This window comes from Mixophyes fleayi, chromosome 4 (genome assembly GCF_038048845.1).
Source record: "Mixophyes fleayi isolate aMixFle1 chromosome 4, aMixFle1.hap1, whole genome shotgun sequence".
Taxonomy (NCBI): Eukaryota; Metazoa; Chordata; class Amphibia; order Anura; family Limnodynastidae; genus Mixophyes; species Mixophyes fleayi.
Window position 1 is genome coordinate 228,734,897 of NC_134405.1, and position 17,011 is coordinate 228,751,907.

The window sequence follows — 17,011 nt, forward strand, 5'->3', positions numbered from 1 at the left end:
AGCCCACAATAAATACAGTAAACACCCTCATTGATACCACATATTTTTATTAAAAATAAGAAATTCCGTGATACTCACCAATGAAGTTTTCTCCTTTCGTCTGCAGCTTTCAATCCAAAAATGGCTGTAAACCAAGTCCAACATAAATTTGTATCCAAAGTCTGGCTTGCCCCTGTCCCAAAGTAATTTGTACTTCCAAAAGTCCATGCTTGACAAAGTCCAAAATAAATTTGTATCCAAAAGTCCATGCTTGAAAAAGTCCCAAAAAAAATTGTATTTCCAAAAGTCCGGCTTGCCCCTGTCCCAAACATATTTGTACTTCCAAAAAAGTCCTGCTTGAAATCTGTTCATTTCTTCGCCCAGGGGGGGGCCATATTTGTAATTCCCACGATTCTTCTGTCTTGATTGCAGAAAAATAACAAATGGGAGGAGCTGCCGCAAACAGCTCCTAGCTAGCTAGGAACTCCGCTACGCAAAAGGCGATTTCATTAAATTTTAAGCACCAAACTGCAATAAATTAGTTCTTATAGAAAACAATCACAAATATAGAGAATAGTGTCCAATACATATATAAAGGAAGAAGCACTGTACTGTTACTATTTTACATTTTACTAAAATGTTACATTTTTCTGTTACTAAAATGTTAAAAATGCAACACAGCCACAAGGGACTCTTAAAATTATCTAGATCTGTTGTCGATGGTCTTGTACACACATACTTCCTAAGGAAATGGGTAAAAAGGCATAAAAACAAACAGACTCTTTAGAAACATTTTAGTGATGCATTTTAACGTGTTTCCATGCTTTTTTCATGCATTACACTTTTACCAACATAATCTTTTGTTTGAAAAATAGGTTCCGTCAAATTCTTAAATTTGTAATGTTGCGTTAAAAGTTTAGGACAATTGTTGTTCCACAATGTTTAACACACTTTAACATCTTTTTTCCTATCCCTCTATAACACGTAGAATTACAACATCCTTCACCTCCCTGCATCGTACCACGTTTGCTTTATCTATATTGACACTACACCACTCCACTCACCTGTAATTAATTGTAATATCCTCAACCTAACTGCACAAAATCAGACATTAAATTTTACAGTAGTTTCCCTTACATCACCTAATTCATTTATCCAGCAATCCTCAATGATATCATCTATCTCCAATCACTTTCAATATCCATTAAATGCACATTCTGCCTGTAACAAACTACTCTCCATACATGATCCTTTCCTCTCAGTCAACCTCAACCTTCTGCCTAAACTTACAGTATTACCTGAAAACACACTTCTTTAGTCATGCTCGTCAGATTCTCAAAACACTTTTTGTACCTAACTACTACATCTCTATACAGTTCACACAAAACCACTCTCTACTAAAACAAACCACTGACTTCCCAATGCAATATTGCTGTTTAACTTGATCATATAGCCCTTCTAGCATTTTCCCCATCATCATCAACATTTATATAGCGCCAGCAAATACCATAGCGCTTTACAATTCCCATATCAATTTGGCTGGACCAGTATCTGTGGCACTGAACCTCATGTATCAAACTCCTATTTTCCTGTTAGTTGTAAGCTTGACCCCAGAACACCCTGAAGTCTTTGTGGCATGGTTTCAACGAGGTGCTGAAAACATTCCTTAGAGATTCTGGTGCATATTGACATGATGGTATCACACAGTTGCCGCAGATATGTCAGCTGCAAATTCATGCTACGAATCTCCGGTTCCACCACATCCTAAAGATGCTCTATTGGATGAAGATCTGGTGACTCTGGAAGCCTTATGGTGCCACAATGTCAAGAAAGTGAATGCAATGGATTTCCTTTTTTAAGAGCACTAAACCTTTGTCAACATCCCTCGTATGGAGTGCTACCCAATCAGTCATCATACATATCAGTGTCAAAACCTGATATCCTTTTTCCCAGAAGTTGGTATGGGCTTATCAAACATGCCGTTCGTTTATGCCACATGTATGGAGGACCTGTGAAATGTCATTCTTTTCCAAAAGTTTGTCTTTCTGACATACATTAGACCCCACAAGCAAATAAATACATATATAATATGGCCATTGCACATGTTAGTTTATGTCAGATCACAATCTTTCTCCCACTATGTGGGTGTGGGAAGCTCCTACTCGTGAGCATTCCTCTATACATTCCCTGCATCTGAAACATCCTGGTTTAGAGCTATTCAGGCTGTATGGGGTCCTCTTATTCTCCCTCTTAATGTCAGAAAGCATCAGCAACTCATTTAAATTAAGTCCTCTATGGTAGCTTGGCAAAAGTGATTTAACACCAATTTTTGTTTTAAGGTCAGATCTGTAGCTATCGCTGGCCAAATATCTATTCAGGGCCTTTTTCAACTTGGCATTAGTATTGAACCGAATACTGAGAATTATCATGCTACCTGTTGCAACTGATCTCAGGTTTTTTATCCCTCTATTCTGATGATCCAATTGTCTTTTAGTAATGGCCTGTTCAGAATTATTTCTAAGGACAAAATAAATGTTTTTCTAAGGACATGCATGCACTGTGAGATGGGCAATGTCGAGGGATGAAGTTTCATATAATGTTGTATTTTGATCAAGGAAGTCATTAGTCTCCCATTATTACAATATACTGTCACATTCAAAAAGCACATCTTCTTGGTGTCCACATTTGAAGTAAAACACATTTGCTCTTCCAGGCCATTTAAATATTGCATTATATCATTAAAATCAACAATAGTGCCTAACCATATCATAAACACATCATCAATGAACCACTTGTGGTGTAGAATGTTGGCACCATACTTATGTAAAATAAACCATATGCATATGAATACTGGTATAGGACAGAGCTATGTTAAACTCCATTGAAGACTGCTGCAGAACTGTTGAGTGCCCTCTCTTATGATATGTATAATTTCTCTAATATATCAATTTAAAAATAAATTATATAGCAGTGTAACGTTTTGAATGTATGATGTATGTTCCCTTTCTAGTGGCTGCAATTGTCTTTTGTCCCTATTTTTTCTTGCAGAGTTAAAGTTACCTATGTCCAAAATAGCACACATGCCTTTATGTCCTTGCCGCAAAGTCAGAAAGAAATCAAGAGGTTGTGTGTAGATTTCGATCAGAAGTGTTACCAAGGAGATATTTTCTATGAATCCTTGCCATCCTGTTCTGTGAACTTTCCAAATTCTGTGTGGCACAGGTAAAATGATTACAACTACATTTGGTTGTTTTGTTGGGTAGTTGACTACTTTTTAACAGGTACTCGTAAATTCTGTTGTACCTAAGGGGAGAGACTAAATTATTTGCTGAAATACATTTTTCATGTGCTTCTGAGACCTTATCCAGTTGGTGAGATCCACTAATCTATCATGACTAATCAGATATTTACTTTTAATCAGTACTATTCAGACTTTAAACTTAGCCAATCTCTTATCTACCAAACTCACCCTTTACCTTCCTACAACTACTTTTTACCATGTTTTTTGTCTGATCAAACATTGCCATACTCATATTAGCCTAAATTCCCATTTTAGCTGCTTCATATAAACATTGCCTGTAATCTACACTGGCCATACAAAGTGCAATATCACAGATGACCCTGAAACCTGATAATGATCCAATCCAAGCTGGTAAATTGAAGAATGCAGTCGTACGTTGCTTGTTGTCAGTCTGTGTGTGCACTCATCTTCCAAATGCACTAATAGGCTGCAGTGACACTGGAAGTAATCCAGCTTGTCGGCTCAAATAGTGAGATGCAGATCTCATCCAGTTTGACCAGTCACATGTGGGTCTACATCAGACAGGGAGGAGACAAATATTCAATTGGCATTTAGTCTGCTGAATTACACCCCAAAAAGTAAAAAATGTAACCTTTAGGGTGAAGGTCCAGGATCTGAGGAAAAACATATCTTAGATAATACAATTGTTTTGTTCAATAAGAAGTGCTCTAATAAGCAAATAGTGTTATGTTATTAAGTAATGTTCTATTATAAAACTGAAGTGTAAAAATAAATGAGTGCTCAATATGACTATTGCTTTATCCAACTGATTTATTTCTTTTTGTTTAGTGGTGGTCGAAATCTCTCAATATCTGGTAGAAACCTGGATTTTAAAGATAATTTAACCATTTCACGGAATACATTTCTATACAACGTAAGCATCACATGATTTTTATGAGCAATCTACATGTGAAATCCATGAGACCATTCTAGATGAAGACTAGTGGCCCCAAGCTTTAACAATATCTATTTGTGTAGATGAAGATTATTTATATTATTTTACACTATACTATAGAGATTGCAGAAAGTGATACGTTATTGCTCAGTTACCAAAGCACTGAGGGAGGTTGGGGGCCAGGGCGCTTCCTCATGGGAAGAACTCTGTAGCACTCATAACATAATATGCATTATTTTTTTACTTGTCTATTGTCTGTTTTTTTTCCAGAACATTGAATGCTCAGGAAATAATACACACTGCTATTTCACAGCTCCACAATTACATGACATCAGCCAGAATTACAACATAAATATAAACATTGAAGAAAGTAGTGTAAAATGTGGGGAATTACTTTACAGGAATAACCCAATTTTCCGTAATTTTGCTGTGCTTAATGACGTTGTTGGCGAGATCGAACTAAGAATAAAGGTAACTATTGCTGTTTTAACACTAAGGGGGATATTTAGTAAACTGCGGGTTTGAAAAAGTGGAGATGTTGCCAATAGCAACCAATCAGATTTGTAGAATGCACTAAATAAATGGTAACTAATTGGTTGCTATAGGCAACATCTTCACTTTTTCAAGCCCATAGTTTACTAAGTATACCCCTTAAAATATTGACATGCATAATGTATGTATTTTGATTACATCCTGTTGTGCTATGTGCTTCCTGTTTATATTCAATAAACTGTTTATGCAGCAGCTGCTGTCTCTCACATACATAGTTGTAAAGTGTTTATTCTGATCCCTCCCCATACACCACATTAATATTGGGCTATATTGAATATTTTCTATTGCTGCTTACTGCAGTGTTGGAAAATCTTCTGTCAGCCAGTTTATCAAGAAAAGGTCACCGGGGGAGCTGAGCAAAGCTCATCTCACAGCAGTGCTGGCTTGCAGTGGTAAGAGGAGTCTTACTACTCGCCAAGCCAGTGCCCAGGTCCCCTCTGGGTCTGCGTGAGCCAGCTTGCCTACTTGTGTCTGAGCACGGGAACTGGAAGCCTGGACTTGGGCTTCTAGTTCCACCTCCATTTAAATAAAAAAAAAAAATGTAAAAAAAATAGACAGAAAAAAATTGGAAGGGGGGATGTTTTATTTTACTAATAAAGTATTTTTCCTTACTGCACCACCGGCTAACGTCATCTGTTGTATGGGAAAGCTTCACCAAACATACCCGACAATAGCGTTCTCTGGCGATAGCCTGTGATTGCTTTCACTAGCAGGGAGAGCTTCTTAAATAGGGAGAAGCCCTAAATCCAATGAAAACTCCTGTTTTACATGGATGTAGAGCTCTGCTCTATTTGATAAATAGACCATTAGATCAGTGTTTCTTAACGCCAGTTCTCACTCACCTCCAACAGTTCATGTTTTGAGGATTTCTGTCCGTGGAAACAGGTAGGGTAATTATTGACACTGTCACCTAAGGGGGGCGCAGGAAGACATTGATCTAGATCAGTTTCCGAAATCCAATCCTCAGGGACCCCTGACAGTGCATGTTTTCCATATCTCCTTACTGGAGCACAGGTGTATTCTTTATTGACTGATACAATGTGACAGATCCACAGGTGGTACTAATTATTTCACTTGTGACCTGGAAAACCTGCGCTGTTAGAGGTCCATGGGGTTAGAGGTCCCTGGGGGGGTTTGGGAAACACTGCTCTAGATCTTTCAACTGAGGTTTGATTTGATACACCTGAAGATGCAGATTGCTGACACATTTGACCTAAAAACCTCATGGACAACATCCGTCTGCAGCAGTTTAGGTTCAAACTGTGAGCCCTAGAGGGTTGGTTTAGGGTATCTGGTATGGGAGTTCCAGACATGGAACACCTGCAGTCCTGCTTATTGGGTGTGAGGGTTCTTTATTCAACCAAAATGTTATCATGGAGTCCTATTTTTATTACTCACATGCCATATCAATAAAATTTGTGTATCTTGTGTAACTGTGAAGACCCTACTGTGGCTTTGTCTTGTTGCTATATGTGGTCCTCCTTCTTGGCTAGCAGGTGGGTATGGGCAAAGAAAGACTAGAGCCCCCCCCCCTGACTACTTAGTGTTTAAAATAGATGAATAATGCAGTTGAGACACAGGTGTTGGACTGGGCTGGTGCCTTGCAGATAATGAGGTTGGGTGCCAGACCCTCTCACAATGAATAATTGTACTCATACTCCCCTCCTTCTGCTGCAAGATAACTCCTCCAGTACATTCTTAAGCATAACTGTTGCAGCAATATGAAGACAGTAACATGTGTTTCTGGGTACAGTGTTTCCATAGCATGGCTGGTCACAGCTCCTCACACACGTAAGCACACAGTGGACTGGAGAAGTTACTTACTTTCATAGGAGACTTGGATTAGTATCGGTGGGGCAATCAACCTTACAGTAGCTAGCCATCCTGTAGAAAGTAGATTTCTGTATAGTTTAAGCATAAGGGTAGCCGTTTGGGATTGGATTTGCATAAATGTGAAACTGGAAAACAGACGACGCCTTGCAGAGATCAATTCAGAATTGTAATGTATTGCAAAACGTATTCTCAATCTGTGCGAGACTACCACTACCATTTGGGTTTGACTATTGCAGAATTTTACCACATTCTATCTACTATACAGCATTTAATTAAATATTACCTATTTCAACAGAAAACAAGAGATGAATTACATATCCAGGCAAATGAAATTGAAGTGATCATAAATTATGCAGAAAAAAAACTAATCTGTGAAGTACAGAATATAACAGAAAATGTTGATGGCAATACGATTTTCTGTAAAGCAAAAAAGGATTTCAGAGAAAAAATTGATGCATCTAAAATGAACGTAAAGGTGAGTTATTAAGTACTAATATTTAGTTAAACATTTTTGCTGTTATCCAAATTTCCTATTTGACTTTCAAAAAGAACCAAATGTTTTGAAATAATATAATAGCAACTGATATGCACCTTATATGGCCCTTGAGCTTAAAAGTTCTCCACTTCACACTTAATGACTGTACACCAGATTTAACAACTAATGAAATTTAGGTCACTTTCCCCTGCAGTAATCGCAGCTGTAGGACTCTGATTGTTCTACTGAAATATCAGTGTGCGGATAAGGATATGCCTATTCCTATATGATTGGTTCTGAAGCTGAAGACCTTCATTGGTAAACACTGTAAGACCATGAATATGTAAGAGGTTATTAGGTAGACACAATCAGAAAAAAGTTGTCATCTACTTCTGTTTTGTTTCTGCTCCCTGATGCTGATCAGTTATTTTTTTATTTAGATTTCTGTCAACTGAAGTCTATACATGCCCATCAGATGACTGCTTGGCACACTGTTTATAAAGACTGCTACTGATTCAGTCCACCTCATATTTATCTACTTTTGCCCACCTTTGTTACTGTACTCTTTTTGTTAGCAGCCTTTTTGCTTGCTTGCCATACCCCATCCTCTCTGCCGCCATTTTAGATCCATGCCTGTATAAACCTGCCTCTTTCTATTATCATTACCTGACCATCATACTTCAGTAATTGCGTCCCATACTCCATCTGAGCTATGATCATCACTTTCTGCCATCTGTCCTGACCTCCAGGCTGAACTTAATCATTCACTGGCCATAAGTTTACCACTTCTGTTCTAATACTGACATTTGATAATATGTACTGAAAACATTCTTTTTAGACCACAAACCTTCTCAGAGTTACTACTGACAGGTGCCTGGAACCCTTAACAAAGGTTTCTGTCACGAGCCGCCGTGACTCGCTTCCTCCTCTGCCCCTGCGTCCCGGCCGTCATCATGACGACCGGGACGTCACTTCCACATTGTCCCAGCCATTGCCAAGGCAACGGTCGGGACGCTCTCTGACTGCAGCGCCGCGTCCCCGGCATCCAGGGCAGCCGGGCGCGCGCGCAAACTAATAAAAAACTTATAGCCCAGCTGGTTTCATTATCCCCTGCAGTGCAAAACGTTTCCCATTGGCCTACATCAGTATTTAAGGCAGGAAGGGGCAAAGCCTCCCTGCCGGTTATAGCCCTGCTACTTGCATACTACCCTGCTGTATTTTGCTCCATTGCTTACTATTCCTCTTTTGATTACCGTTGCTGACCCTTGCCTGTATTTGACTTTGTGGATTGCCTGTGACCCTAGACCTTTTGCCTGGATTCTGACTCCCCGTATTCGCCTGTGACCCTGACCTCTTAGCCTGGACCTTGACACTGCCTTATTGCCTGTGACCTTTAGACCTCTGGCCTGGACCTAGAAGCTGCTGTTGCCGGCTACCTATATACCTTGCCAGGATTTTCACTCCACCTCTGTGTTACACCTGCGCTACGTTCTCAGCTCCTACTACTAGAGTACAAGACCTGGGGGCATCAGAGTACCTGTGAGCGCATCTAGCTCTACGGGAAAAGCGGTTCCTATAGGCGAAGACCTCTGAAGCGGTTCTAGGAGTTGATGCCTGGGGGCGTGAGCCGTAACAGGTTCCAGGTGGTTATATAAGGGGAAAGATTCAATAGGGTATCTCACTAGCCTGGGGAGTTTATAACGGTCACGATAGGAAGATTACCCACATAATGGTCACTAGTTGTTCAACTGATAAGTTATTATTTGGCAATCTGTTTTTAAATTCAGCTAAGAGGTGTAGTATTTAATATCCTAATCCACACAATTCTACAGAGATCAGTAGCATTTGGACAACAAATTTTGATTACAATTAGGGGTACTATATTAAACAACAATGCTGGGCATCCAAGTTGCCAGAGAGACAGGGGTTATTCATTATTAATCATGAGTTTCCTGATTATAGAAAGCATGTTACATAGACTAGTGTGTCTGGACTAAGCAGTAGTTATCATTACTTTGGCAGGAAGGTCAAATCACACTCATTCACAGATCCAAGGCCCTGTTCTAAAACCACCAGCAATGGCATTCTTAATCTATGCCTTAATTATTGACTCCACTTTTAAGATTGGCACTGTTTTCAGAATTTCCTTACAACCCTTAATGGAAGCAGGCTCACAATGTGAAGGTAGACCATGACTATTTGCACTTCATCCAAAGGAACTAAATTCTGGGAAAACAGTTGAGAGGCAGGTAGTTGAGAATTACCACTTTCAAAGGTGAGCACACCTATCTAAGTATCCTGCCCCCCACACAGCATGTAGGCAGAGGAGGGGTTCCTCACCCTAGGAACGCATTATTTATATAAATGCACTTGCTGCAGATTGTAGATCGAAAGGATTGAATCTATTCAGACCAGTTCATTTGAGCTATTTTGAAGTGCTTTTCAGAACTACATTGATATGAATGGAGCAAATACTTAAAAAATGTGTTTCCAGTTCATGTGTAGCTCAAAGTGGGCACATGAGGATATTGCACCTGCAAACAATTGCAATGTAAGCTGACTCGATAGTATAACCTACCTAAAATACATTGATAGATATTTCTATAAGGGCATATATCCACATGCCCAGTAATTAGTCTTTGCATTTGACTTGCGTTCTAATACCATTAAAAAAAATATTGTAGGCATTCCAGATGGATAGACCTGCAGTAAACACAAATACTACCAATATGCAATGTGAAAACAAAAACTTGTGCAAATAATAACACTAAAAACAATACATTAAAACCACATTTAAAACACCTTAAAAAAAATTCCAGCTTTTATATAAGGCATGTTTGTGTCATTTTTCTAACAATACCATTTCTTACTGTTACAGGTTATTTTGGGCAAGTTTGCAATTACATTGGAACAGGATGCCCAAATGTCATCCTTTTACCTATACATCCTTCTGGTTATTCCTCTTCTACTAATTGTAGCTATTGGTAAATATCATGTTAATGCTCTCAGACTGAATGCATTGTCTCTATTTATCTAAATATTATATTTCACCTATGGTACTCATTTTATTGCTGGCACAACCTAATTTCAATTTTTTTTCTATATTCAGTTTGCTCATTTTTCATTCAGATGGGCTTACATACAGATACATACAGGTGTAGATGCATGCAGGGGGGTTATGTAGAGTTGGACGTAACATAAGTGTAAATTGCATCCCATACTCTACATTGTATTCCAAGCCACACATATATTAAGACACAGGCAATTTGAATAGTATGTAGAATCAATAATTATCAGTACGGATCTTTCACCAGAGGATAAGCAGCCACAAATGATTCACCTCCTTGAGGCATATCTGTGCCTACTCCACCCCTCAGCAAGTAAGAAGCGTTAACACACTTACAGCACTATGCCTACACGCGCTCACCCACTAACCCCTCCGTTCCGCCTTTCTAAGCGTTGAGACGCAAGGGGGAGATACATTTCGCTCTGCAAGCGCAGTTGTAAAAAGTGATTTTTGCACTTAGGGGTTGGACATAGGTCTGAATCTACATGACCCCCACAGGGTCTAATATAGAGGTGACAGTAAATCTGTTTGTTGTGCACATGCATACCCAAAATACACAAATGTCCATATATAGTCTTGTGTAAAGTTGACTTGCATCTCCTTTTCGATGGAAAGGGTGTAAGGGCATGTAACCAGGTTTGGGATATGTGTATATTCAGACATTCAGTTCAATACTGCTCATTGCACCAGGGCCGGTGCTAGGGTCCTTGGCGCCCTAGGCACATTTTCAAAATCGGCGCCCCCCCCGGTCTTTTCTTACCTTAACTTGCCTCCTCTCTGCTCCGTCTGCTCCCCTCCACTCACTGTCAGTGGGAAGGAGACGGAGCAGAGAGGCGGCAGTGGTGATAAGCAATAGTCCCTCCCCCTCACTGTGGATGTATGTGAAGCTTTGCGGTGGCCGTGAAAGGTATGGTCAGCGGTCGCCGCACAGTTTTAAAGAAATTTTTCATCTGTGGCGCCCTCCAGAGCCCGGCGCCCTAGGCAAGTGCCTAACCTTGCCTAATGGGAGCGCCGGGCCTGCATTGCACGAAACAACATAAAAACCCACATGGTGACACAAAAAACATGCACATAGACTTCTCTCTGTTTTTGGCAAGCTTTCTGTGAAACAGCAAATACAATATATGTGAGTAGCACTCTATATATTGTCATACATGCAACTTGATCTTTATACTATTAATGTATATTAATTGTCTTATGTCTCATTTAGCTGCCTGTTTAATAACCAGATACAAATCCAAACAGCTTAGCAACAGACTGAGCAAACAGCTTGAACAGCTGGAGTGTGATATAAGACAAGAAATTCGCGATGGTAAGTGTCACTTAGCAGAAATGTGAACTCATCTTTAGTTTTATCAAAGCATGTATTTCTTCTTATTTGATTAAGATGTATGATAAGATAATACACTAACTGAAAAATAATACTTAAACAGTTTAATAAAAGGACATTTACAAATGTAAATTAATGTTGGTTTGGGTTTGTAGTTAGAGAAATGTCTCTAGTCCTCCTAGCAGGATATGATGTTGCAAAATATATTGAAAAGTAAGTAAAAATGTGAAGGCAATGTTGCAAGTCTGCAGATGGATGTATCGTCCACATAACAATGTGGTGTAACAGTCTTAAGATTGCTACATATGGTACCATAGGTCAACACTTTGGGAACTAGTGTCACTGGAGACAAAAACAATGGATTTTTTTATTTTAAGACAAATAAGCATTTCTCAGTGTGATTCTGCTATGGTTGCAAAACCTAGGACAGAAAGTTCATGAAGAGTGGTTCACAGGAAACTACAAATAAAATTGCTGATGTCTGTAGCAAAAGATTCTAGTACAATTTAGAAAATGTGAGGTGGGTGGAGAATAAGGCACATTATACAAGCTAGCTCACATTCAGCAAGGAACCACCTGGGCTTGCAATATGCCAATACTTGCACATAGGCTATTATACGGGTTATTAATTGTGCCACAATAAATGCAAAATGAACACCAGTGTAACTTGCCAGCATTTCCCTATTTACTGGCAGATTTACACTGTTTGCTTGTGTAGAGCTGGAGAAAAACTAAATTTTCATCATATAATAATCTTTTTTACTTCTGCGTATGCCCAAAAATCACTAGTTACATTTGCGGCCATATGTAGACCGAGTTGTATTTTGCACTTACGACCGCTTGCAGCCCCTTACAATTAAAGAGGCAGAATGGGGGATAGGAGGGTGTGTTGGAGCAAACGTGACTTAGGCAGACTGAGACTTACACTTAGGTGCCTGTCAAGAGAGGGGAAACTTGCGGGTGCTAGATCACAGGTGTACGTTAGGAACTGATAGTGATGATCGTCACGTTTTAGATGGAATCTGCGTCCACCACTACATGAGCCCCTTAGACTTCATTTGCATAACCTGCCCCTTTATCCTCTCCCATTCCATATGTATATTGCATTACCAACACATAAGATTGATGTACTGTGTGTGCTATGTTTTCCAGAGTGTTTAAATATGTTTTCATTATTAATACTGTTTTTCCTGTGTAGGTTTTGCTGAATTTCAAATAGACAAAGAAGTTGTGACAGTGGATACATTAGGAACTATTCCATTCTTTGACTACAAGCATTTTGCAGTAAACACTTTATTTCCAGAGGTAAATATTTGCATTATTCCTACTTGCTAATGAAATGAAATAATCAGTTGCCACCAGTATTCCACTTTAAAATATAGAACATAATTTGGGATTGATACATCTTCTGTGTGTGTGTCCTCACTTTAAGTGGTTATTAGATAGCGCTAACTACACAGATTCCCTAAGGAATCTCTTAGGGTATTTATATTTCAGAGAATAAAATGGGACAGGAGATGAGTGTTCAGGGTGATGTAGAAATTGATCTTAGTAAGATGTAGCCACAACTACAGGAAGGCATAAGACATGCATTAATAATATTGGGGACAGTGAGCAATAGTGGGGCATGGAGGTGGACTGAGATGTTGGTATTATGAAAACAATAATGGGGTTATAATCATTATGTACACATTTAATGTCATGGGAGATAAAGAACAAAGATGTAGTGTCATGGTTGTCTGTATTTCTTGATCCAATTCGGGACCCTTGGGTCTAGCTGGAGCAGGACTGAAACAGAACTTGGATGATTTGATGATCTCCTTGCTCACCTAAAGTACTCAAAGTAGCACAAGCAGTATAGGGGTCTTAGGACCGGAGTCTGGTGTAATGATGAACTGGAACTGTTCATAGGAACTCATTCCTGGCACCTGTGGCCAGGCACAGAGGACTGGAACCCACTAATAAGAAATCTGATAAAACACACGGAAACTCAGAACAGAACGAACTGGAGACAGGGACTAGGAGCTCAGAAGCGTGACACAGAATGGCAAACTCAGGACAGCGCAAACTGATAATTGTAGAATAGACTCTGGATAGTGCAAAGTTCTTAATGTGATATGCACTCTTGCTGAATGCAGAATATTGCAGGAGTTGAGCAACTTGGAAATGTAGAGTGCTTGCAGAAAGATGATCTCCGGGTAATACAGAATACTTAAAGGAAGGTATGCACTTGGAATTGTAGGTAATTGAAAAGAGATGTGCACTTTAAAATGTAGGATGCTTGCAAAGTGCAGTTCAGTTGGTAATACAGGATTGTTCACAGAAGGTGATGTTAAGTGCGTATTGTCGCTAACCAATAACGATTGTCGAACCTCGATTTGGGTTTCCAACGCACAAACATTTATTCGCAAAAAGTAGTATAATGTGTTCAAGCGAAGTGATAATAAATACAGCCGTTACTTATCGCAGGCGCTCTGGATCCAGTGTGCAGTCATTCAATCCTGAAGTCTGGGGACAAGATGTCTGCACACTAGATGAGAAGCTGCTGCTTATATGCACACAGAAATACAGTAATACAATGGAGATGGTATAGCTTGCTTCTATTGGTCCAGGTTTCAGGAATGTCCAAGGAGTTGTCATCATTGGCTAGTTCATACTAAAGAATCTAAAGGAGGGGGTCATCTCTCCAGGGGTATGCTCTGCTCTTCCCGCCAAGATTCCTTAGTCTTAAGTAGTTCATAATTTCCTATCATTCATAACTTGTGTATGCACTCTGCGATTCCTTCGCAGAGTGAACCAAACAGTAGCAAATGTTAAGAGGTTTATTATGATACCACATATGATATGACTCCTTCAACCTGTTCCATATATTTCACTAATGTGCATATAACTTATAATATATAACATAAATACTACTATATTTGACATAAATGACTATGTGTTGCAACTACCATTAATGTGTACTACTTTACAAGTATGCGTGTTTGTGCGAATGTATGGCAAAAGACCAAATACTGTTGCTGCCACGTGTAATAGCTGCATACGCCCTTCCACGCCGTAGCGTGCCCTTGTACACCGTAGCATACCGTACGCATCTTTTCAGACAAAGACAACCAAGTTTGCTTGACTTTAATTGAAATGATTTTATCCAATTTGCTGACTTCGACAGCTCCACCCTTTGATAGTGTAATAAACTATCACCCAATCACCATTTCAAGTTCAGGATTATACAATACTTCTTCATAGACCATGATCTCGGTATCTGGTACCACCCTTTCAGTCTCTTTCTCTGTGTTACTCCTAGGAGACCATTTTCCACACTTCAACACAGTAGGAACACATAAACCAATTGCTAAGATGACACCCAGTATAAGGAGAAGGAGATTACCTACACTAGCAACCATTTCCTGTACCCACTCCCCCAGACCAGAGAACCATTCCACAGGGTTCAACCATGAGAACCAACCTGCCACCATTTCCCCGACCTCATATAACGAAGAATTATGGTTCTTTCAAAATTCCCATTTTAGTTGCAAAATTTCATCCATCTTCTGGTCTATAACCTCTTTAGGGTCATCCGTATTATTGGTGATGTACGTGCAACATTTGACACCGAACTGGGTGGCCAATGTCACACAGTACCCACCAGTAATAGAGGTGAGATAATTTAGTACCAGTCTATGTTGCACCAACTCCTTCTTGTACGCTTGTAGCTCCCTTCCAGTATACCTGAAAGTGTCATCATACATCTCGGTGATATTATCTATTAATTTAGCTAGGTCTTGGATATATTTAAAGTTTAATGTTCCCCGAGCGGTCCTGGTGAGATCTAGGGCTACCATAACTTGGAAACCAGCAGATTCACTAATCAATTTTGTAGCTATGGGTTCCTCACCAGGAATCATATTTCTCTTGCCACGGTGTTCATACTGTGTGTGTACGTATGGTGGTGATGTAGTCTTGTGAATACCAACCATTTCTTCATGAGTAATAGTTATGATATCAGGAACCAGTTTAGCTAAGAAACACAAGCCCTTTGAACTCGGAGTCACCCAGGAATAAGCTTTCCTTCCACAAACAAAATACACATCATCAGGGAGAACATAAGGAACAGTATGCCCATGAATTATATCACACAGAGTTTTGATAAAACTACCCATGCCTAGTGTCTCCATTTGCTCTAGACACATGTTGGCATTAATGACATTTTTACATTTATCTGTAGAGACTTTTCCAATGGATACCTTCTTATGTTTGGTTATACGCCTTAATTTGTGACTTCCATCAAAATTCCTGCCTATTGGTGACCTTGTGAGTCTCCCTCTAAAATGAGTGTGGCGAGCCATTGTCTGATCTGATAGGTCAGCCTCCCAATTCTCCAGGCACTTTGCATGAGATATATTTAGGCACAGCAAAGATCTGCCTATGGAGTATTGTCGAAGCGTCAGACTAGGGGACCTAGTGTTATTGTACCTCCCGTCTATGGGCCTCCCATCCCTCAATTCGAGTACTTCGGATATGTTTAGAGGGAATGGCACTAGTCCTATATTATGCTGCCCTTGCGGCACGTGAGAGCACACCCAACACTCGGTTTGGTTTAGCACCTTACCCACCAGGGAGTGATAATCCTCCAAAGGATGCCTGCCTATATTCAGAGTACTGGGGGACTGGCATCGTTGGATGCATCTCTCTTCAACTAGGGAGTCGCAGAACTTGCAGATACAATACTCATCAGACAATAGCCCCTCACACTTTCTGAGCTAGCAGACCTTTTCATAACCCCCGGACCAAGCTTGATAATGGGCTGCTCTGAGTATTCTAATAACTTTTCCTCTGCCTCCATCTCATCCGTATCACTACCAGAACTCTCCTCCGTCCTCCATCCTCCTTCACAAAAATAGAATGTCCTAGAAAGAGTAAAAACAAGGAAAATCCTGGAACAAAAGAAAAACAAAAACCGCCACTCCATCGCTGGAAAGATAGTTCTGGGGCAACGTCTCTGGTTCAGGTGTCTCGACTGCAGGCTTTAGGTCTCCCGGAACAGACTCACAAGTGACAGATCTATGTCATCGGTCTTAGTTTTATCTTGCACTTTCTCCGGATTATGGACTCTCCTGCAGTGGGTGGAATGGACCCAAATGTCTCTCTCTGCAACCTTCAGTGATGTAGTACTGGTCAGCAGGACTTGGTACGGGCCTTTCCAATGGTCTGTTAAACAACCTGAACGTAAGAAATTGCGAATCATAACATAGTCTCCAGGTTCAACATCATGACAGTTCGTTTCTGGCATACCAGGTGACAGCATTTTTAGTTTTTGTTGTTGTTGCTTTAGCTGTCTACTCATTCTTATAAGATATTGTACAGTCACTTCATTATTACACTTCAAGTCGTCTTGTGTACTCACGATCAAATGAGGTTGTCGTCCGAATAGTATCTCAAAGGGGGACAGATTAAGAGGAGGTCTAGGAGTGGTCCGAATGCTATGGAGGACCAATGGCAAAGCCTCAGGCCATGCCAACCCAGTTTCAGCCATTACCTTACCAAGCTTGTTCTTTATAGTGCCATTTACTCTCTCCAGC

General features: G+C 40.0%; 1 protein-coding gene across 1 annotated transcript in view; it reads left to right on the forward strand.

Annotated features, from left to right (window-relative positions):
* PLXNC1 (plexin C1) overlaps positions 1–17,011 on the forward strand; it is a 142,674-nt gene that overhangs the window by 58,489 nt on the left and 67,174 nt on the right. Inside the window, exons 11-17 of the mRNA XM_075209404.1 lie at positions 3,028–3,201; positions 4,070–4,154; positions 4,446–4,646; positions 6,856–7,035; positions 9,914–10,019; positions 11,313–11,414; positions 12,631–12,737. Coding sequence (XP_075065505.1) covers positions 3,028–3,201; positions 4,070–4,154; positions 4,446–4,646; positions 6,856–7,035; positions 9,914–10,019; positions 11,313–11,414; positions 12,631–12,737 — 955 coding nt within the window. The remainder of the gene's footprint in view (positions 1–3,027; positions 3,202–4,069; positions 4,155–4,445; positions 4,647–6,855; positions 7,036–9,913; positions 10,020–11,312; positions 11,415–12,630; positions 12,738–17,011) is intronic.